General features: G+C 28.3%; 2 protein-coding genes across 3 annotated transcripts; both read left to right on the top strand.

Moving 5' to 3' along the window:
• Window positions 1-6,525: 6,525 nt before the first annotated feature.
• Window positions 6,526-12,578, top strand: LOC124841144 (silicon efflux transporter LSI2-like). Of its 2 annotated transcripts, XM_088111828.1 has the most exons (5): window positions 6,526-6,681; window positions 9,057-9,158; window positions 10,095-11,322; window positions 11,422-11,611; window positions 12,080-12,578. In XM_088111828.1, exons 3-5 carry the CDS (start codon window positions 10,192-10,194, stop codon window positions 12,340-12,342), a joined length of 1,584 nt encoding a protein of 527 aa, XP_087967954.1. In that variant the 5' UTR covers window positions 6,526-6,681; window positions 9,057-9,158; window positions 10,095-10,191; the 3' UTR covers window positions 12,343-12,578. The 2 variants fall into 2 exon arrangements, with proteins under 2 accessions (XP_087967954.1, XP_047173315.1); XM_047317359.2 differs by lacking the exon at window positions 9,057-9,158.
• A 7,046-nt stretch (window positions 12,579-19,624) lies between these two features.
• LOC124841145 (silicon efflux transporter LSI2-like) lies at window positions 19,625-22,904 on the top strand. The gene is made up of 4 exons (XM_047317360.2): window positions 19,625-19,778; window positions 20,711-21,965; window positions 22,105-22,294; window positions 22,435-22,904. The coding sequence occupies exons 2-4, from the start codon at window positions 20,808-20,810 to the stop codon at window positions 22,695-22,697; spliced, it is 1,611 nt and encodes a 536-aa protein (XP_047173316.1). The 5' UTR covers window positions 19,625-19,778; window positions 20,711-20,807; the 3' UTR covers window positions 22,698-22,904.
• The last annotated feature ends 87 nt before the right edge of the window (window positions 22,905-22,991 follow it).

Consider the following 22,991-nt stretch of genomic DNA (forward strand, 5'->3'; position numbering starts at 1 on the left):
GGCAAAATCCTACCTCTTTTTGCCTTGGTTCGTAATTGAGACAAAAAATCTATCTTTTTTGCCTCACTTGTATATGCTTCGGTTGTAAAACCGTTACATATAGACAAAAATAACCGCTTTCGTTTCCCCTTACTGTATTAGTGTTTCTTTAGCTTTTTGTTTTCTCTCTTTATCGTATTTTTAAATACACTCATTTTAATATTTTAAAATATATTAAAGGCTTTTTTTTCAATATATAAAAGTCAATATATTTTAAAAATACAATAAAAAAATAAAGTAAAAATTTAAGAGGAGTCTTTAAGCTCTTCTTTTGTTTTCATGAACGAATACAATTTCCTTCCCATATTTTTCCTACATTGTTTCAAACCAAGTTTGTAAATGACTAGGTTAATATTTTAATAAGAGGTTAATCTTGGATAATATTGACTGATACTTACATCAACGATAGACCACATAAAATAGTTGTTATGAATTTTGTCGATAATGATGAATAATATTTGATCACTTTTATTCAAATTTTCAAGTTTTAATTACTATTTTTTTTTTTTTGCATTATTCAAGCTTAAACCTTTCTTTTAGGTATTAAAGTGAGTACATGTTGTACGTAATGTTGGAGAATAATGTATATATAGTTCTTGCCTTTAAAATGTGAAAATATAGAATCATCAATGAGTCTCTGTCATGATCTATGAGGTGATATGAAATAAAATAAATCTTGTGGTTCTTAATTAAGTTCACAAATAAAGTAGATTTCATGTTTCAAATTACCATTTGCTTTTTCTATTTCATTGGAGCAATGAAACTGACATTTTATGGCTTTATTTCTATTTAGAAAATTTTATCATTAAAATTCTTTTCACCACACTTAATTCTCACATTTCTTTAAAAGTCTACGTCAAACACAATTTAAATATTTTTTTTTCATTCCATTATTTGAGCGGTCATTTAAAAATAAAACTGTAACAAATAAAGTTCAAGAGCAGACAATACCTCACATGTATGATGATTAACAATGTCATTCAACATACTTGAAATCAGAATAATGACACTCATTATACAATCAAACATTCTTATATTGGAAATATTTAATTATTCTCCTTAATTAAATTAATTATGATATCTAAATATAACCTTAACAAACGTCAGCAAGCAAAATGTAATAAAATAGGCTGAAATTTAAGTGTTAGTTGAATTTTCATATTAAATAAAAGTAAAAACAAAATTACATTATAAAATAAAATAAATATAAATATATTGTTTTAAGAATATAATATCAATAATTTATAAAGTTAGACTTAAATCTCATTTAGTATTTTATCTTTAGAATAATTTTTCATCAAAAGATTTATCATTTTATAATATTAGAAACTTCAAAATTAAAAAAGTTAAGGCATGAGCAAAGATGACAACTAATAGTTCACATGCAATTTTCTTTTTAGTAAAATTAACTTTTATATTTTTTTCATGATTATTGTACTCTTGGTGGATGTCTTTCCATGGGGAATGTCCATTAAAGAAGGTGAAGAGGAAGTGTTAAATTAGAAGTTAAAGTTAAATCTTTTATTGGAATTTAGCTAAAAGTAATTCCAAAATATATAGAAGAGCTTATGGGGCTCAAATTATGTGTACTCACAAGTGTGGTCTTGTCATTGCTTTAACAATTTACAATCTTTTCAAGAAATAAAATAGGTAAAAATCCTTTTTTATATATTATTGTTATATTTATTGATGGTATAATTAGTAAATATACATTCTTTTTAAATCATGTTAAAAAGGGCAATATAAAATTAATTTACATAATGTTATTCTTATGTTAATGCTAGTATTATAGAGTCTCACGTCTATATATAGTCGATGATGTTATGTTATTAACAACTAACTATATTTAACTGTCAATTAACGCCAAAGGAGTATTGAGTAAAATATGGTAAAATTCGAATTAAAAAACAAGAAATAAAAACATGAATGGTGAAAATTTTAAAATAGTCATAATTGAATATTAAAATGTAAAAATTAAGTCAAGTGATGTATATCAATTTAACGTGAAAATCATCAACACATATCTAATAAAGTATCTATCAAAACTTATATAAAATCTCGTTTATTTATTTTATAAGGATCGAGACATCCTTAATGTCTTAATTATAACTTAATATTATCCTGAATTTGTAAGAACTTTAACCACACAAAAAATGACATTACATGATTATTTAAAAAAAAATCCTACATAATCAATTTAAAAAAATGTATGATTGAATAATTTAAGCTACCTAAAAATATTTTGATCATAAATACCTTAATATCTCAATCATTTAAAAGTTAGTAAATTAAATTATAAAGTGGTGTCACGTGCGGTAATGCACGTACGTGTGAGCTAGTAGCATTTTCAATTATAAGTTAGTGGACTATATGTCTAAATTTAATTAAAGAATTGGACTGGCTCCAAAAATTATCATGTGCCTGAAATTCAATTACTTTTTGAAAAGGAATGCAATTTTATTTATTTTCATAAGACTTTTATTTAATTGGTTAGAAATTTGGACCCAAAGTAAGTAGTTTAGGTTAAAAGTTCAGTTTGACATTGGATAAACTATAATGAGAGAAATAATTACATTATTTATACTCAAGACTTTCCGTAATGTTAGTTTTTTTCTCCAGAAACAAAATAATGTATAGAAATGTACACAAGTTGTATTGAATCATGTTGGTAAACTCATAATTCAACTCAATTAAAAAAATAGTTTTCTGCACTTTTTTTAATACATAATTCAATTCAATCCATTTGATCATAGAATTGGGTTATGATTTTGACAAATATCTTTTAATTTTTAATTTTAAGAAAAAATTGTTAAATATTTTAAAATAATGTTTTTAAAAATAGACAAATATAATTTTGTAAGTAAAACTAAATTGAAATTAAAACATAACTAAATCTTTATAAAATAACTATTTTCTTTTAATAAATTTGGTTGAGTAGGGTTGAATTTCTCATATTAAGCATACATAATGTCTTATTCAATCTATACAAACATAATTTTAGTAGTGTTATGTGTTAGGTGTAGATGGTAGTAATTATTGTGTTTTAAGTCAAAAAGGTCATATGTAAATATATAACAAAAATAATTTTATTCTCTTTTTTTTAAATCATTATCTTTTAAAATATAAATTCTTTCAAAATTTTCAACTTTCTTTTTATATTGAAGTCCTAAACAAGTAAATAAAATTTTGACTAAAGTTAATTTTATTCAGATAAATGGTTAAATAACCTTGTGTAGAAGTTGTCATGTATATTCAGTTAAGAAAAAAAAATGTTAGTTTAAATGTATGATTGTATGCTTATTTGTTATGTTTGACTTTTTTAAAAATAATCTAAGAGATCAATGAGTATCTTCATCTTATTTTCTTACTAAAGAGTAGACTTTTTAAATAATCAATTTATTGTTGACTAAGCAAGAGTAACATTTATTTAAATTAGGCAATGAGAGTAGAAAAAGAAATAGGAAAGTTAAATTGTAATAAAAATCAATTATATGAATTTTCTGAACAAAATATAAACAATATAAAACGAATTAAATTTCTATCAACAAAATTATTTTTCTTTAAAAAATATGTTGCAACCAAAAGTTTATGACAATATTTTTTAAATAGAATACATTACATTATTTCTTGATAATTTAAATATTTTATTATTTTCTTGCGATATTATATCATCAACTATTTTAAAATAATAAAAAACTAATTATAAATAAAAAATTATTTTAAAAAATTATTTTAAAAAATTATTTTTAAAAAATTAGATAGTCTATCGTGACAGACTGGACGCTCTTATCTCTACGAAACACCATATATTTCAAGTTCCCTGTAAATACTGGCGTTGACAAATCCAAATCTAAGAAAGTGAAAACTTAAAGTAAAAAAAATTAAAAATTTAAAAAACAAGAGATAAGGAAAATAAAAAGATAAAGAAATTGTACGAATTGAAAAGAAAACTATTATTAAAATTTCTGCATATGATTACGATAACTAAAGTAAAGTGAGGAAGTGAAATTCTATTATTATATCTATTTACTTATTTATTTTATAATTTATATTTATTTATTAGAATGTTTCTAATTTTAACTTAGTTTTTTGTTTGCTAGTATTAAAATTACATTTACTCATTTTGAAATTATAATTTCGTTTATTTACTTATTCGTTAATTTTAGAGTCATATTTATTTATTAAGATATTTTAATCACATTTGGTTTATTTGTTTGATTACATTATAATTATATTTACTTATTCTTAGTTTTACTAAGTTTTATTTAATAGTTATCAAGTGTTTCTAACTTTTTCCTCTAAGATTTTATCATTATTTAATATACAAAAAATATATTTTTATTTATTTCTTAATGTTAATATATATTATTTCTCTTTTTTGTAAATAACTATTTTTACTTTTAGCTTTTCTTAATTTTATGCAGATAAAGATTTCATTTTTGAGGATTTATATAAATACATATTATTGAGATAAAATCTTGTGATATTTAGTAAAGATGATTAAATTTCACATAAATATAAAAAATAAAATAAAATGATAAAAATCTTAAAGGTAAGAAATAAATATAAATGTATTATTTTATTAATATTATTTGATTATTTATGATATTTATTCTCACATAATTTATGTTTTCTATTATTATTTCTTCATAAAATTGAAAAAAACAAATGTGTATATGTTTTATCACATGTATATAGATTACTTTTTCATATATCAAAGAGTTCTTTGTCGCCATACAAGCTACATTTCTCGATTTGCAATGGAATATAGATGTTTAGGATAACAATATAATTTTGATAAGATTTACTCATGTTTACTCATTATACAGATTCCTTTTAATTAGCTTTTTCGCGGAATATGTAATAAAATTACAATCTTGCTAGCAAATGTAGATATGTGTGTGTGATGTTTTAAATTATTTTAACATTTATGAGTATGTTTATAAATGTTACGTGAAAGGTTAATATTTATCAGGAGTGCATTAACGTATTGATGATATACAATGTGAGTTTAAATTGGGAATTCCATGATCTAACGCTATAAGAAAAAATATATAAATATTAATGGTTAAAATATGTCGTTAATATCAAATTTTCATTAATAAAAAGAAAATATTGAAAAGTAACATTCAAATATTTATCGGTAAGAAGAATTGTCTTAGTAATTAAATGATCATATGTATATCGCGGTAATTATCCATCGATAATTATTTATAAGATATAAAATTGATTTGAAGGATTTGAAAGGGAACGTAAGAAAAGGTTATAAGTCCAACTTTTTCACTAACAAGTAACAAATTTCGATAAATTTAGCATCTATACGTCCATTTTATTAACAAAAGTTACCAACGAATTAAGTTTAATTACTAACAAATTTTACTAATTAATTTAGCCGACAAATTTTTTATGGATTTTATCAACAATTGTTATCAATAGATTTTATCGATAATTCTTACCAGCAAATTACTGTAAAAGCTCAATTACCAATATATTTTAAAAACAAATTTTACTATAAAGTGGTCAAAATCCAAAATTTAAAGCAAAAAATTTGACACTCATTTTACTAATAGAAATTTTGATGGATTACTACAAAATTTTAATTTTTGAGAATTTTTACCAGTTACCAACCTATCTATTACCTATTACACAAAGTCACACACGCATATATTGAAACCACAAATCATTAACATCTCTTTTAGAATTCTGGTTGTCAATATAAACATCCATAGACAGTAAAATTTCTAAAATCTATAATATTTTTAGTCAATAAATCTGTTTTATCCATATTTTTATTTCATCGCTAAATATACAATTTCTTGTAGTATAATGATGTATTTTATGATAACTTTAGTCATATCAATCAAAGTATCATGAGAGAATTGATAAAATTTTGTTACTATTGGAGTGGGGAGTCACCTCGTAAATATGTAAAATATGAGGGTTATATAAAATATAAATGACGAATATATTTATCTCTAACTCCAAAGCTAATACACTATTATGAAAATCGCCTAATCTTATAAATTTTTTTAATAAATTTTTGTCTTTTTATTGATAATAAATATATTTTATTATCTTTAAAAGTAATAAATGTGAAATGTTTAAATACATGTGAAGTAAATTGTAAACATGTTTATATCTAGTACCTTGAATATGTAATAGAAAATAAAAAATTTATACTTATATATGATATGCATTATTTTTGTTATAGTAGTCAAATATAATGAGGTCGTAACACAACTAGTACAAGATTAAATCAATTTCATTTAAGTTAAGTTGAATAGTCCAATAAAAAAAATTAAACTTAGATTAAATTAGGTTAGCTTGTATTACCAGATTGTCTAACCCATTAACACCTCTAATAATGTATATCACTATTATGGTTCCACTAAAGTTATTGCACTTTATAACTTTTATCATAGCTTCTCTTATATAATAGAAGCCAACCTTTCAATATGTGGTGTGAATTTTTGGTGTTATGTTTTTAGCCCTAAGTTTCCTTTCATTTCTCTTCCTTTAGTTTTCCACAACACTAAAATTATTTCTATATCTCAGAGAAAAAGTTAACAGCTTTTCATGACAAATCGAAGCTAACAAACAACCTTTGAGCTTCGAAGTTATACAAAGAATTCTCGTTATCAGGTAAATATATGTTGTTCTCATTTTCCATTTTTATTTAATTAAAAGTTGTCTCATTATTTGATAGTTTACCATGCAAAATCATATAACATGGGATTTCACGTATTGTTTCAATATTAATATTGATTTTATTGGAAATATTTTGTTATGTTTCTATATATTTTAAAATTGCAGCCAGAGAACTCATGAACTGGTGTTCAGTCCACTTAAATCAAACAATTGACCTTAAAATAAATCAGTTTAAAATTTGATGAACTCAAGAAAATTGAAAAAGAAAAATCAATAAAAACTCGTCAAAAGAAAATAAAACTTGGTTCACAACGAGTCAACGAAATTTTTATACCGAAAAGACATTATTTTGACTTTTTTCTCTAAGAAATTTTTATACCGAAAAGACATTATTTTGACTTTTTTCTCTAAACATTTAAAGTATTCGTTATTTCTTTTCATTAATAATTAAATTTGTTGTTGAAAAATATTATTTTGTATTAAATCAGACCTCAATATTATTTTGTATTGTCAAATCAGACCTCAATATTATGTTATCATTTTTTTTTATGTATACTCTAGACGCTGAAAACTTATGATTATGGTTTTTAATACTAGTAAATTATGACGTTATTATTTTTCTAATACTTATTCAAATATCACACATCATAAGATGTAGTAGCTCTCATTTCACATTTAGGTTGTTTTTATATTTACTTAGACTTATGAATGATCAAGTATCGTCTCGTGCATGTTGAGATTTTAATGATTTTATTATTATATAGTGCCATGGTGTTCTAGAACAAAAGAACCTACCCTAGTTTCGTTAATTTTAATTAACCCTATCACTACTCTATTTTGTGAGTGTTATAAACCAACCAATTACGAATACGTAACTATTTAAAAAATTAAATTAGTGGTCCGAATGTACTATTTTCTTTCTGTCTGAAAAGAGAAAAAGAGAAAAAGATAACGAAAACTAATGCATGCTCGAACACTTCTTTGATGCATAAATAACAAGAGTTTTGGATCTAGTAATTATGGAGGACGCACTTGAACCCAAGTTCCAAAAATATTTCTAATCTACTTATAAACATAGTCTAATGATTGTTATGACGTCAATTAAATATACTTCCGTACACTTTCACAATTTTGTATTTCACACATTACATAATTTCCGTACACATTCACAATTTTTTATTTCACATAAATTTAGTTTCCGTACACATAAAAGCTAGCGTTATAAGGTTTCAGTTTTAGTAGTTAAGTTTTAAGTATGATATAAATTTATTAAGTGAAAAATATTTACTATATACCTATATATATATATATATATATATATATATATATATATATATATATATATATAATCATTATTTTCAAGCACGAGTAATTTATCAATAATATTATAATTATATATACACAAACATTAATTATCACCTTAGAGGGAAAAAGTAACTATTGTATATATGTAGTAACAATTTATCGTTAAGATATACAAATTATATTACGAAATTTTTTGCTTCAATATCTTGAACTTGATTATTATGAGTTAATTTGTTCATTTTTTTTATACCCCGGTTAGTTTTCCTAATAATTTGTGAAAATTTAATTCATTTATGTTTTTTAAATTTAAATCCTTTCTTATCATGGGATATATATATATATATATATATATACACACACACACAGGAAATAGAAAAGGTAATACCAATTGGATCGATGAAAAAATATTTTTTTTGCTATGTCTAATATAATACATCCTATTATTTGATAGTAATTGAAGACAATTCAAATATCCCTTTTATACTATATGTATGCTTGAAATTTATGTATTGTTAGCTTTTGTGCAATTTTTCATACTTTATCATGTCATTTAACGTCATGGTGACCTAAAACAATACTCATTTCTTATGTATATGTATGTATATGTGTCTATCATCATGAATTATCCTTGCATGAAAGGTTGAAAAATATCTCAACCAAGTGGAAGGAAATGGAGGTATAAGATTATCTAAATATACAAAGTACCATTAGATATTAATTTATGTTGCACAATCCTAATTATCATTGTGTTAAGGTGCTGTGGAAAGTATGAATTGGTATCACATGCTGGTTATTTCAAAATCAGTTGCTATTATTAAATAATATAGTGTGAAGTGACGCAAGTGCAAGTATGTGTGAGAAGCATGTTTTTCAATCAAAAGGCAATACTACTGGTATATCCTAGATTAAACAAAAATATTTGTCAGTATGCAAAATATCTTGTGCCTTTAATCAAAGAAAAAAAAAGGGTAAATTCTTAATTAACTGTATGCCATTATTCTGATTGGAAGCCATTAAAGTTGGTGTTTATACATTTTTAACTACTCTCTGCATATTTATAAAAGGAGGGTCACATTTCACCCATTGGTGTGAAGTGTCTTCAATAGTTTTCAGCTCTGAGGTTGCTGCAATTCGACCTCTTCCACCGTTTTTTTTTTCCTTTTGAGGTAAGAATAGGTTGTGCAATGTGTAATAGATGCTTGTGTTGTTTTTCTTTTCAAGTTCTCTTGAATTGAATGGTTTATTATAGGATGATGATGTTGTTGCTAACATGTTACTTATGGTGTTTTCCAATTCTGGATTTCATTTCAATTAACCAAAAACAGAATACAATCTTTGCTTTTTTGTCTGAAAGAAGTTGCTCGACGTACCAGGTTTCGTGCATTTCGAGAATCTAGAAAAGGAAAAGAAAAAAACTTGTTATGGTTACTTCATTAAGTAGCAGTTACAAAAGAAGAGAAAAGAAAACTAGCATATTATACATTTGTATGGTTTATAGGTACTGATATGCTGTATATATCTCAGATTTATTTCTATGGTTTTCTATATCAGAGAGTTTAGTTGCATCTTGTAAGTAATTTTTTCAAAAGTATACTGTTTTGATAATTTTAAAGTACAAAACAAACTATTTTTGTAAGAAGAGATTATTGCTGTTGTTTTGCTCCTTGGTTATAGCTAGTGCTTGGTTTGAAGGTGGTCTACCCTTCTTTTTTCTGAGATTATTTATGAGCTTGTTAAGTTCTAATCCTCCAGATGCTTTTCACAATAATTACTCCTTTAATATTTTATGCTATGCTTTGAAACTCAATTACTTTTATTTTGTTCGAAGTTATTATGCTTTATAATTTGAATTTCAAAGTATCTGATTCAAATTTAATCATTTAAAAACTTATAGGTGTAGCCATATTCATGATGCAACGTAGTTTAACTGCATATACCATGAAAATATCTATATCTAATCTGTTTGATCATTATTAATCTTCAGTGATAATGATGATTCACTTAATTCATGTCTAAAAGTAGTAGATTAATAAGAAATGGTGTCTAAGGATGGATTTCATGAAATTTTACTAAGTTACTGACCAACTGTTTTTCCATGTCAGAAATTCAACCAAACAAAATTCTGTTGTGTTGGCCTAAAGGTGAAGTTCTTGAGAATTCTTTGAAATTTTGAGGACTGTTGCTTGTTCAATCACAATAATGGCACTAGCTGCTACTTCAAAAGTTGTTCTTGGATCAGTAGCCTTTTTAATCTTCTGGGTACTAGCAGTTTTCCCAGCTGTGCCTTTCTTACCCATTGGGAGAACTGCAGGGTCTTTGTTGGGTGCAATGCTTATGGTCATATTCAAAGTTCTTAGTCCAGATGAAGCATATGGTGCAATTGATCTTCCAATTCTTGGTCTTCTTTTTGGGACAATGCTTGTTACTATTTTTCTTGAAAGAGCAAACATGTTCAAGTACTTGGGGAAATTGCTCTCTTGGAAAAGTAGAGGACCAAAGGACTTACTCTGCAGAATCTGTTTGATTTCTGCTATATCAAGTGCTTTCTTCACAAATGACACCTCTTGCATTGTGCTAACTGAATTTGTGCTGAAAATTGCAAGGCAGCATGACCTCCCACCCTACCCTTTTCTTCTTGCACTTGCTTCAAGTGCTAATATTGGATCTTCAGCAACCCCTATAGGGAACCCCCAAAATCTGGTTATAGCAATTCAGGGTAAAATATCATTTGGGAAGTTTCTGATGGGTATTTTTCCAGCTATGATTGTAGGAGTTGTAGTGAATATTCTTTTTCTCATAGCCATGTATTGGAAGGTACTATGTAGTCCTAAGGATGAAGAGAATCCAATTTCAGAAGTTGTAGTAGAAGAGGAAGCTGTTTCCCATCAGTTTTCTCCAGCCAGAATGTCTCATTTGACACCTTTGAATCCTCAAGAATGCAATGGAAGTGTAGAACTTGGTAATACTGTTCAAAACTCTTCTCATGCATTGGTTTCTTCTCAAGTTCATGTTATTAAAGACCAATCAGCAACAAGTGAAAGTGAAGTTCAGATGGTTCATAGTGGCACAAAGGAGGAAACCAATCCTTCAAAAAATGTTGCAATAGTAGTAGATAAACCTGTTGTGGCACATGTTGTGCAATCTTCAGAAGGAAAGGACTATATGAATGTAAAATGGAAAAGGGTACTGTGGAAATCTTGTGTTTATGCAATCACATTGGTAATGCTGATTGCAATGCTTATTGGTTTGAATATGGCATGGACTGCAATTGCAGCAGCAATAACTTTGGTGGTTCTTGATTTCAAAGATGCAGGGCCAAGCTTAGACAAGGTAAAAATCTCTTTCAATATTTAACATGCTAGCTATTGTTTTTGTTGTGCCAATTGAACTTCAAACCAATTCTTAGTGTGGTTTTATTTCTTGGAACAGGTATCATATTCACTTTTGATATTCTTCTGTGGAATGTTTATCACAATAGAAGGGTTTAAGAAAACTGATATTCCAAGTGCTATGTGGGATGCAATGGAGCCCTATTCTCGTATAGATCATGTTAGTGGAACAGCTATTCTTGCTGTAGTTATACTTGTCCTGTCAAATTTGGCTTCCAATGTTCCAACTGGTAAGCAAGCACATGATCATCTGCTAAAGCAATACTTTTTTCCTTTACAACTTGCTCACATTCATGTTTATGAGAAAGTCCGAAAATTTGACCTTATTTAGTTAATGGTAGATATTAAAACAGACGTAAAATTAGATTTAGTTCTTATCCAAACTTTTATACATTTTTGTCTTCAAACTTTAAAAATAAATCGATACATATGATCTTTTTAATTTTAAGTTGTTCAATATGTTCTAATTCAAATATTATTATGAAATTCTGGTTAAGAAGTTAAAAAATTAACTTCATTAAATTAAAAAAATTATATTTATTTATTTTAAAAGTTTAGAGAGCATAATATATTAAGTACTAAAATAGAGATAAATTTTAATTTTAAGTTTAAAAACTAAAAAGATATTTAATCCTATTAAAATTTATTGAGATCCATTTTCATTTGATGCATCACAATCTTGTGTTCATAATTTGTAGTTCTATTGCTTGGAGCAAGAGTTGCAGCCTCAGCTGCTGCAATTTCGAAAGCAGATGAACAGAAGGCATGGCTAATCTTAGCTTGGGTGAGCACCATAGCAGGGAACTTTTCATTGTTAGGATCAGCTGCTAACTTGATAGTGTGTGAGCAAGCTCGTCGTTCTCCAAACCATGGATACACTCTAACCTTTTGGACTCATCTCAAATTTGGACTTCCTTCTACTCTTATAGTCACTGCAATAGGGTTGACACTCATAAGATAGATGAAAAGAATTTTCTAATCTTCAAACAACATTGTTGTAGAAGAAGTTTACACAAGTAAAGTCAGTTCACTGTAGTATATTTTAAGGTTGTCACAAAAATATATAGATAGATGAACAAGCAATTAATTTTCTCTGTTTCTGTTGTTAATGTCGTCAAAGTAACTGTAATGTCTTTGGTGAAAGTTTGTAACCAATGCTTTGGAATTTCATGTTGTAATAAATGTTAGTTTGGGAGATATCTAAAATCTTTGCTACAACAATTTACTTTTCTTTTCTAAACTATTTTGATATATTTATCAGTCTAACTTTTAAAGACAAAATAAAAATATTAAACTCCAAAATAATACCGATTAATTCTGCTAATGTTATTTTAATAAAGTTAATATTGGAATATTAAACCCATGACATTTTACTCCATTGATTAAAAAATCATAAGTAATACATCAAACCTTTTTTACTGTTACACGGCATGGAATCAGAAAACATAATACCTACCTTTTGGAGGATAGAATATGATAAAAAGATTGAAAAAGACTCAATTCAAAAAATATTAGAGAAAAATGTGATAGGGATTTTCAAGTTCATCTTTTCAATGCGATGAACTTTATACTAACATATCTTTACTTTTATCTAGAGATATGGTGGAAGAATAAATTAAAAATAATATTATTTAAGGGCAACATGAACATAAAAAAGTAATACTTTAAAATGAATAACAGAATAAGCAAAACTAGTGGAAGTGGAGCCCAAAAAAACATCAAGCAGTCAATCCGTACAATTGAAGAGTTAGTTGTTGTGGAAAATCTAAGTGTGAGCACAACCAAAGATGGAACATGCCATCACTGTCGTCTTCAGTGTGACAGCACACAAAGCAAGTTGCTTCCCCCATGGCACATATATTAAAATATATATTTAATATTTTACAAAATTGTTATATCACTTTTTAATATATTTTGTCACCATCTATATTGATGTATTTTTCTCTCTTGGTAGTTCTCTTTTATAATATTTTATTTCAGTATAACAGAGAAAAAAAATTCATGTTTTTTGACATGTAAACAGTAAAGAGTAAAAAGAGTTATTCCTAACTGGAATATTTTAATATAATTATATTTTTTGGTCATAAGGTTGAATTTTATTTATCACACTCAATTTAACTGTATAATAGCTTTATCATCACAGATAATTTTATATTTTATCGTTTTAATGTTATTTATAAGTATATTACTTTATAATAATTAAAAAATATGGAAAATGTATTTTGAGGCATTTTCTGTAATGAATAATTACTTTTAAATTACTGAATTGAAAATATATTCCGACGCAATTTAATTATATTTACATTAATTTAAAATGCTGAGAAAAAAATAATGAATAAATAAAACTAATTTAACTCAATTTAAAATGCTGAGAAAAAATTAAATAAATATTTAGAAACAACTCCTTTAGAAGTTTTTCATGTTTGATCATCTAACAAAGTTGACAACCTATAAGTTGTGACAAACTTGTGACACTGAGTTCAAAAAGTTTCAAAATTAAAAAATATATTTACCAACTCAAAATGTTTTTGCATAAAGAATTATATAAGACTAATTTTCCATTGTAGTAATATGCAGAGATAACGTGAGACCAAAAAATATATTTTCACAAACATTATTTATTTTCAAAATTATAAAATATTTTCAGATTATCAACTTGTTGAAGTCAAGTAATACAAAACCAAAAAATGTAAACCATTAAAATTAATATTTTAAGAAGTATCACTATTTGATGATGATGATAATAATAATAAGCTTAATTGTTCAGTGGTTCTATTGTTTTTACTTGGTTTTCAGTATCAATTTTGTCTTCGAATGCATTAATGTGCATTAATCAATTCGATTTTTGTTTAAACGTTTAAATAATTCACGTTGACTTATTGAGCATGTTGTAGTGGGAATTTTGTAGTGTCGTGATATTTGCTTTTTAAAGTGTAACCCATAAGGAATTTTTGATGTGAAAAATTTGAGATTAGGGTTTAGAAAAAAAAATTAATCAGTGAACCTTTTACGAATTGAAGATTCCAACCGCAAAGAAGAGAAACAAAATTGAAAATTTCATTGACTACAAAGTGAAAGTGGAAAAGCTTTCTTTGATAGTGAAGTGAGTTCCATTGAAGGTCGAAGGTGCGTATGTGTTGAACATATATGATTTTTGTGTGTCTATTTTGGGCTTTCTAATGTGGAAATTTGGGATTAGGATTGAAAAAATAATAGACAGTGGACATACAAATTGGGGATTCCAACAGCAAAGAAGAGAAGTGAAATTGGAGATTTCATTGACGGCAAAGTGAAAGTGGAAAATCAAGTTTTCTTTGATAGCAAAATGGGTTCCATTGAAGATCAAAGGTGTTTATGTGTTCAATATGTATGATTGTGTGTATCCCCATAAACAAAACGAACAATACTGGTTGCATGACATTGCACCTATTTAGGAACATACTTCATAAAGCAGCTTGTAAGGACGGGAGACTAGGACAAACTTCAAACTTCACTTGGGGTTCAAACTTCAATTAAAGCAAGCTACAAACTTCTCCATTAAAAGGCACATGAAGAACATCATTGCACATTGCATTTACACATTCTTACTTGTTACACATGTGTTTTGTCATATCATGACACTGTTTTGGCACATTACCACACAGTTAATGCAGTTTCTAACAAATTGATGGAATGATCTTAGTTGATGCATATTAATGCATTTGAGAGGATAAAATTAACGTCTCTTTTAGAGATCAAATAAATACATTGTCCTAAAAGTGTAAATCACTCGAACAATTAAGTATAATAATAATACATAAGTTTTTAATTAATACGTTTTAAGAAATAACTTAGTAAACTGAAAACAATTTCATTTAAGTATATATTAAAAGTAATTATTCTAATAGACTATGTGGGCTATTAATATTTTTTTACATAGCTTTAAATTCATTTTTTTATTGCAGAGAGATTTTCGGCATTTTGTACACTTTTTTAACAAACTATTTTATGGCACCTCCATATTTTTTCTTTTAATTTATTTTATTTCTTAATCATAAATTTAACATTTTAAAATTTTGGGTAAATGAAATTATGTTAGATATTTTATATTAATTTACTCACATTTATTAGTAATGAATTTTCATAGTTAATTTGCTAAAAAGACACCCACAATTACCACATAAGCATTAATCTCGTGATTACCTAAATATGAGATTCATTAATTATATTTGATAAATAATTTTTTTAATCACCCCAATGTAATTATATCATTTTAAAACCCGAAAAAAATAGTATTTTAAAAGTGGTGATAGTTTAAAAATAGTTAGACTCGATTATTTTAATATTAAAAGAGTTATTTATAAATAATTTTGTTATAAACGAGTTCATTATTTTAAAAGGTATTATCCTTTTAGAAACCACATTTTTAGAAACCACATTTTTAGAGTTCTCTACTTTCTCTCTAAGAATTCTAACTCCTCAATCATCTGTTTAACGACCAGGAGGTACCTAGGAGATCACGACGAAGTAATCTCCAATTATATCCAATCAGTTCTTTGTTTAGAGCAAATAAGTTCTATCCCCTTTTCCTTTTAATTGCAGTATGATCATACAAAAAAAATCTGTTTTTGCATGTATCAAAAGTGCTTCTTTCTTGACTCTTGGTCAATTTGAGGTTCTAAGGTTTGATTTTGATCACCAATTGGTGAGTTGTAGGTTTTTCTAGAGTTCCTTGTGGTGTAAGGGACGGCTGAGAGTTCCTAGAGTCGTAGGAGTTCTTTCTAAAGTAAGGGAAGCTAGATGTGTGCTTTTAATTGATGTTGGGTAAATGTGTTTGATGCTTGTATGTTTGTTAAATTGATTGAGTTTAGAATTTCAAGAATTTTGTTATGCTAATTTAGGTGATTAAATATGTTTAGTTAATTTGATGATTTGTTCTAACTGTGGTTAAATTTGTGATGTCGTTGCTGCTATGAATTACATGTTATAAAATTGTTTGGATGGTTCTATTTGACTGCCAAGTTGTTTAGAGTGGTAAATGATAAAATAATTGGGTTTTAAGGCTAAAAATGGAGGGTTTTAATAGGTGAACGGTGAGACATGTACTGGTGAGAGGAAACAGTTTTTCCACTTCTGTTATGGGGTCAATTGAAACTTGTTAGAAGTATGTTTTGGGTGGAAATTGATATAGAACCAAAAAGGGTAGTCAATGGTTAGTGTTTGAGTTGTTTTGAGTGCAAATTGGGGGTTTGGTTAGTGAAATTTTAATGTAAGGGGCTGAGACAAAATTGGGGAGTTTAAGGTTTGTATTTGAGTCATTTAGGACTTTTCTAGGCCTTTAGTTTGCTGAAATTTGTGTGGGAAGTCATAGAAGTGAGTTTAGATAGTCTAGAATGGTCAATTTGGGTTTGGAATTGTCAATTCAAGTTAGAGGTATGTTTTTAGATGTTTCTCAGTGCCTAAGAGTGTTTAGGAATCATTTAAACTTGTGTAAAGGGTCACCAAATTCAAAATAGAAGAGTTTTAGAACCTGGTGCAACGTTGGGTGCCCTTTTTATGAGAGGAACTCGCTTGAGTGTCCTCAGGCACCCCCTAAGTGCCCCTCAGCCAGCTTTTGTTTTTTTTTTTAGTTTTGGGATCTCAAATTCAGGGTTCTGAATATCAGTTTTGGACGTTTAGGTCATTTTGAAGGTTTTGGACTCTTCTGAAGCTGTTGGTGAGGGTTTCAAAGTTGTTTTCCTTGCCTACTATGAGTTTTCAAAGTTGTTTTCCTTGCCTACTATGAGTATTAAGTTGCTATAAAGAAAATTGTGTTATTGTGTAATTTCTGATGACTTGTAAGGGTGTTTCTCTTTCTTTAATGTATGATCAGTAGTCTCATGTATTGGTATACTATGTGAATGTGAAGTGATCTCAATAGTTTCAAAGGTATAGAAGAGAGTTCCAAGGAGGAATTTCTTAGTGTTGGTTTCAAGTATTGTAAGTGTGAATATGGGAAGCTTAGTCTTAGAATTCATCCTGATATTCTAATGGTCATCCATTCTCAAGTATAGAGAGGTGAGACATGTCATGAGAATAGAATGAGGTCCTAGTATAGGAGTTTTACCTTGGTCTAAGACGAGTGATAAAGGACTAACTTTATGTGATAACTTGGGATGAGTGAGTTGTTTCACCACAACAAGTGCACAAACTTTCATAGTTCGATGTTCATACTAATTCGGATACTCAGTCAAAGGATTGTCATGCATAAAGTGTTTGGTTGGTTTGGTGTGATATATGTATCTTGTGTAAAATGTTTAACATGTTTTTGATATATTATGAATTGTTTGTATTGTTAGCTTACCCTTTTATTTATGATTTGCTTGTATGTTTTGGTGTATTATTCTTAGCTATGATTATCCGGTAGGTGTGATCAAATAATGATTGAGTTTTGCTGGAAGAGGCTCTTGGTGGAAGGACTGAGGATGCTTAATTTCTCATTTAGACTTGTCTTTGTCTATAATTTTTGTTATAGATAGTGTATATATAAAGTTTAGCTTTGCGGTTATTTTGATTATTATAATAACTTTATATTTTAGTTTTTCGAGAGTAATGTATCACATTAAATATATAATGACTATTTTATAGTATTCAAACATTATATTATGTTCGAAATTCATATAATTATATTTTATATACAATTGATGATGTTTTATTATATCAAATACATTTCTACAAATACAACTTTCAAAGAGTATTCAAATATATTTAACATGTCCACCTACGTCCATATCAATACAGGTACGCATACTCTACTCATACGTGTCCCTTACTTGGGTGTTTCAAAAAATCTTAATACTTCAAAAATATATATGAACTTTTAATTCTCCTATAAAATAGCTTAATTAAAGAAAAAGAAAAATTTATATGCTACCCAGAAACCTCCAATGAATGTGACAGAAGCCTTATCATCCGAGACAGAAACAGAAGAAGAAGACAACAGAACAGAGCATTTTACTTTCAACTAAAATTGTTTTCCATACCTTTAATTCAATTAACTCATTTTGGAACAACCTCTTACAAACAATTTCTCATGAAGATGTTCTTTTCTATTAAGAAGAAAAATAAATAAGGTTTTAGTACAAAATTAAAATTTATTTATTTATAAAACTTCGATACATTTAATTTTTAAACTTTAAAAATATATGCTTTTAACTTATTTTTTAAGTTTTAAACGTGTATTATTTAACATTTTAATTTATTTATACTATTTAACACACAAAAATTAATATAATTAAATTAAAATAATTATATAAATTTATTTTTAAAATTTATGATAAAAATATATCTGAAATTTTTATTTCACATCAAATTTGAAAATATATAAAAAAAAAATACTTAACCCTATTAAAAATCATAGAATTTTGGAAATTTAGTTAACCGATAATATCTTGGTCTCATTATTCGGTGCTTGAGATATATATCAAAAACTACTCATGAATTTTCTTTTTACCTAGGGCTATATATATATATATATATATATATATATATATATATATATATATATATATATATATATATATATATATATATAATATGAATGGATAACAGTATCCATATAATCAATATTATAATATTATAAATACTCACTATTTACTGATATCTATTAAACATATTTATTTAATACTCATCACAAATTTTATCCACTTTTTTAACATCCTAAGTATCCCTCATAATTTCACTCTCATTACAGTAAAATTTATTGAAAAAGCGTTTTGAAAAATCAATCCTTGAGTAGTGAGTGTGCCCCGTAACAATGATTTGAAGCTATGTTTGAAGTTGCCTCATATGACTTTTTTGCATACAAACACACATCACAGTGGAGGGTCCCTTCATCAAGTTGTCGTACGAAGTTGTCTCTCTTCTTCCTACTATTCCGGTTGGAAAATGTAACAAATTAAGCATCATGGTAAAGCTTTTCTAACACAGGTTTTTCTATTAGGTTTAAAATTTTAATGGGTAATCAAAGTTTAAATTTTTATTAAAGAATATAGCAGTTCAAAAATCACAGTAACTTAGTTTTGATTCCAGTTATATAGGATTTGTTTAAAGAGCAGAAGATAGTATCACTGTAATGAAGCACACGTGATGGAACATAAAGTTGCCTCTCACGACTTCTATACTCTAGACTTTGCATGTAAACAAAGTGTCACTTTTAGCCAACTGGACTCAGTTGCCGCTTAGGACTCATCCCTTTAAGTGTGCACGTATATATGACTAGCAAGACACTCATCTTTCTCACTAAATACTGTGAAGTCTCTTAGCTACTTTTCAGCTCTGTTGCAATTGTCCTGACATAATATATTTTTTCTCAATCCAATTCAGAAAAGAGACTCAGAGTTCATAGCATTTACATGGAGCCTTCAAGTTATCAATAAGGTAACAATATGACGTAAAGTGTGTGATGATGAATGTTTATGTTATGCTGTTTTGCTTTTCCTTGATTTAACTGCTGTGTTATATGTCTTTGCTGTTCAGTGGATCAATATGGTTATGGCTTAACAAAAAGCTGAAAGAATAACTTTGTAACTTTAAACCAAAAACATGTATCGAGTGGTTTCAAATTCTGGCTTTCAGGGGTGGTTTTAAGTCAAAAGAGGATTAGAACTTTTGTTTTTAGAAGTGGTTGAACAGTCCATTTATATGTTCTTTGTGTACCTACAGATTTGATGCAGTTTGAGGGTTCTATCAAACTCTTACTGTTGTTCGATTTTTCTAGCATGTACAGATGTACTTTCCTCCATGTTTACTGTGTCAGTACTTCATAACATGATGCAATCAAATACTAGTATTTGAGGCCTTGACTTTGGACAGCTAGCCCTTAAAAAAAGGAAAAAGTGGATATGGTTATCAAGTCAAGTGTATCTTGGATGAGGTTTTGACAGTACTAATATGGTACCAATTAGTCCATTTTTGTAGGCAAAGAAAAAACCACCATTTTTTTCCAGTAAGATTGACACGTGGCGTTGACAAAGACTTGAAACAGCTCATATTAATATTATTTGTGATTCCTCTTTTATTGGTTTGGATTGTTGGTTGGCTTACAGCTTATTATGATTTTTGTCTTAAGTTGTTTTTTACATAACTACTCCTTTCAACTTTTATTCAAGGCTTTGTAATTCATGCGATTTTATCTTACATCATTGTTGTCATGTTTTATAACATGAAAGTCCAATGTCTGATCTAATTCAATAATAATCATTTACTTATTTCATGTCTTGAAGTGTTAGATTGAATAGGTAATGGAGTCTTAAGGGTTGGATTTTCATTAGTCTCACTAAGTTACTTATCAATTGGCTTTGGATGTTCAGGAAATTCTACCAGACAACATTGTATTGTGTTGACCAGGAGGTGGAAGTTTGAATATTTGTCTAGAAATCTAAAAGTGTTGCTTGTTTAAGCACAAGAATGGCACTGGCTCCCCCTCCAACAGTTGCCCTTGGTTCAGTAGCCTTTGCAGTCTTCTGGGTTCTAGCAGTTTTCCCATGTGTGCCTTTTCTACCTATTGGGAGAACGGCAGGGTCCCTACTGGGTGCAATGCTTATGGTCATATTCCAAGTTCTGACTCCAGATCAAGCTTTTGCTGCAATTGATATTCCAATTCTTGGTCTTCTTTTTGGCACAATGGTTGTTACTGTTTTTCTTGAAAGAGCAGACCTGTTCAAGTACTTGGGGAAGCTGCTCTCATGGAAAAGTAGAGGACCAAAAGACTTACTTTGTAGAATCTGTGTGATTTCTGCTATTTCAAGTGCTTTTTTCACCAATGACACCTCTTGTGTTGTGCTGACTGAATTTGTGTTGAAAATTGCAAGGCAGCATAACCTCCCACCTTACCCTTTCCTTCTTGCACTTGCTTCAAGTGCTAATATTGGCTCCTCAGCAACCCCAATTGGGAACCCCCAGAATCTGGTTATAGCTATTCAAGGCAAAATATCATTTGGGAGTTTTCTAACTGGCATTCTTCCAGCTATGCTTGTAGGACTTGTGGTGAATGTTTTAATGCTTATAGTCATATATTGGAGGGTGTTAACTATTCACAAGGATGAAGAGGATCCAATTTCACAAGTGGCAGAAGAGGAGATTATGTCTCATCAGTTTTCTCCAGCCATAATGGCTCATTGTGCATCCTTTAATTCTGAAGAATGCAATGACAGTTCAGAACCAACTAATAATCTTCAGAACTCTTCTCAAGTTCACACTATGACAAACCAAAAAGTGCATAGTTTAAGTGAAGTTCAGATGGGTGTTAGTAGCACAAACTCAAAGGATTCCACAACAACCACAAATGCATCCAAGAAGGGGACCAGTGACACCAATCCTTCAAAAGATGTTGCAGTAGTAGTGGATAGACCTATAGAAGCACGTATTATGCACTCTTCACAAGGAAAGGAGGACTATTTGAGCTTAAAATGGAAAAGGATACTATGGAAATCTTGTGTTTATGCAATCACATTGATGATGTTGATTGCAATGCTTCTTGGTGTAAATATGGCATGGGCTGCAATTGCAGCTGCAATAATTTTGGTTGTGCTTGATTTCAAAGATGCAGGGCCTAGCATAGACAAGGTAAAACTTATATCATACAACCTCTTTGTACATAATCTCATGTATCTCTCTTCCTTTTGAAACTCTAGCTATTGTTATTTTTGTGTCAGTTGAACTTTGAACAATCTCTTACAGTGATTTTGCTTCTTGGAACAAACAGGTCTCTTATTCCCTTTTGATATTCTTCTGTGGAATGTTTATAACAGTAGATGGCTTCAAGAAAACTGGAATTCCAAGTGCTCTGTGGGACTTAATGGAGCCTTATTCCAGAATAGATCATGCTACTGGAATAGCTATACTTGCTGTAGTTATACTTGTCCTATCAAATTTGGCTTCAAATGTACCAACTGGTAAGCACATAATCATTTGCCAAAATAATTATTCTTCTTGTCTTTAGAATACCAAAATTGACCAAAACTAGATGTACTTTCTTCTCTGCTAAGAGCCATTTTCATCTGATGAACCAAAACATTCTACCTGTGTTTTACAGTTCTGTTGCTTGGAGCAAGAGTTGCAGCCTCAGCTGCTGCAATTTCCAAAGAAGATGAGAAGAAGGCATGGCTAATCCTAGCTTGGGTGAGCACTATAGCAGGAAACTTTTCACTGTTAGGATCTGCTGCAAACTTGGTTGTGTGTGAACAAGCTCGTAGAGCTCCAAACAATGGATACACATTAACTTTTTGGACTCATCTCAAATTTGGTCTTCCTTCAACTCTCATAGTCACTGCCATTGGATTAATCCTCATAAGATGATAAAAGAATAACTGAATCAGACATTTACACAAACAAGTTATGTTCATTGTAGCACATTTTAAGGTTGTGTACATGTACATAAACAAAGGATTTCTCTATTTTTTTATCATTTATATCATCAAATAAATGCATGATCACGATGATCCTAGCAAAAAAGTTTGTTAGGAATTCTCTGAATAATAAAATGCCAAGTGTTATATTTCTTTAGTTGCTTAACTTTCTCTAAGTTAGTACACTCACATCAGATGCTACCCTTTTGCAACTTTATGTCCCATGGGTTGCCATGATCTGAAA

This window comes from Vigna umbellata, chromosome 4 (assembly GCF_029865625.1).
Source record: "Vigna umbellata cultivar VRB3 chromosome 4, Vumbellata_1.0, whole genome shotgun sequence".
Taxonomy (NCBI): domain Eukaryota; kingdom Viridiplantae; phylum Streptophyta; class Magnoliopsida; order Fabales; family Fabaceae; genus Vigna; species Vigna umbellata.

What these genes read in the sequence shown, in the direction of transcription:
- LOC124841144 (XM_088111828.1), top strand. Translation starts at nt 10,192, where the DNA reads ATGGCACTAGCTGCTACTTCAAAAGTTGTTCTTGGATCAGTAGCCTTT. An exon ending in CAGGGCCAAGCTTAGACAAG is followed by an intron (nt 11,323 to 11,421) that starts GTAAAAATCTCT and finishes TTCTTGGAACAG; the next exon opens with GTATCATATTCACTTTTGAT. An exon ending in GGCTTCCAATGTTCCAACTG is followed by an intron (nt 11,612 to 12,079) that starts GTAAGCAAGCAC and finishes CATAATTTGTAG; the next exon opens with TTCTATTGCTTGGAGCAAGA.
- LOC124841145 (XM_047317360.2), top strand. Translation starts at nt 20,808, where the DNA reads ATGGCACTGGCTCCCCCTCCAACAGTTGCCCTTGGTTCAGTAGCCTTT. An exon ending in CAGGGCCTAGCATAGACAAG is followed by an intron (nt 21,966 to 22,104) that starts GTAAAACTTATA and finishes TGGAACAAACAG; the next exon opens with GTCTCTTATTCCCTTTTGAT. An exon ending in GGCTTCAAATGTACCAACTG is followed by an intron (nt 22,295 to 22,434) that starts GTAAGCACATAA and finishes TGTGTTTTACAG; the next exon opens with TTCTGTTGCTTGGAGCAAGA.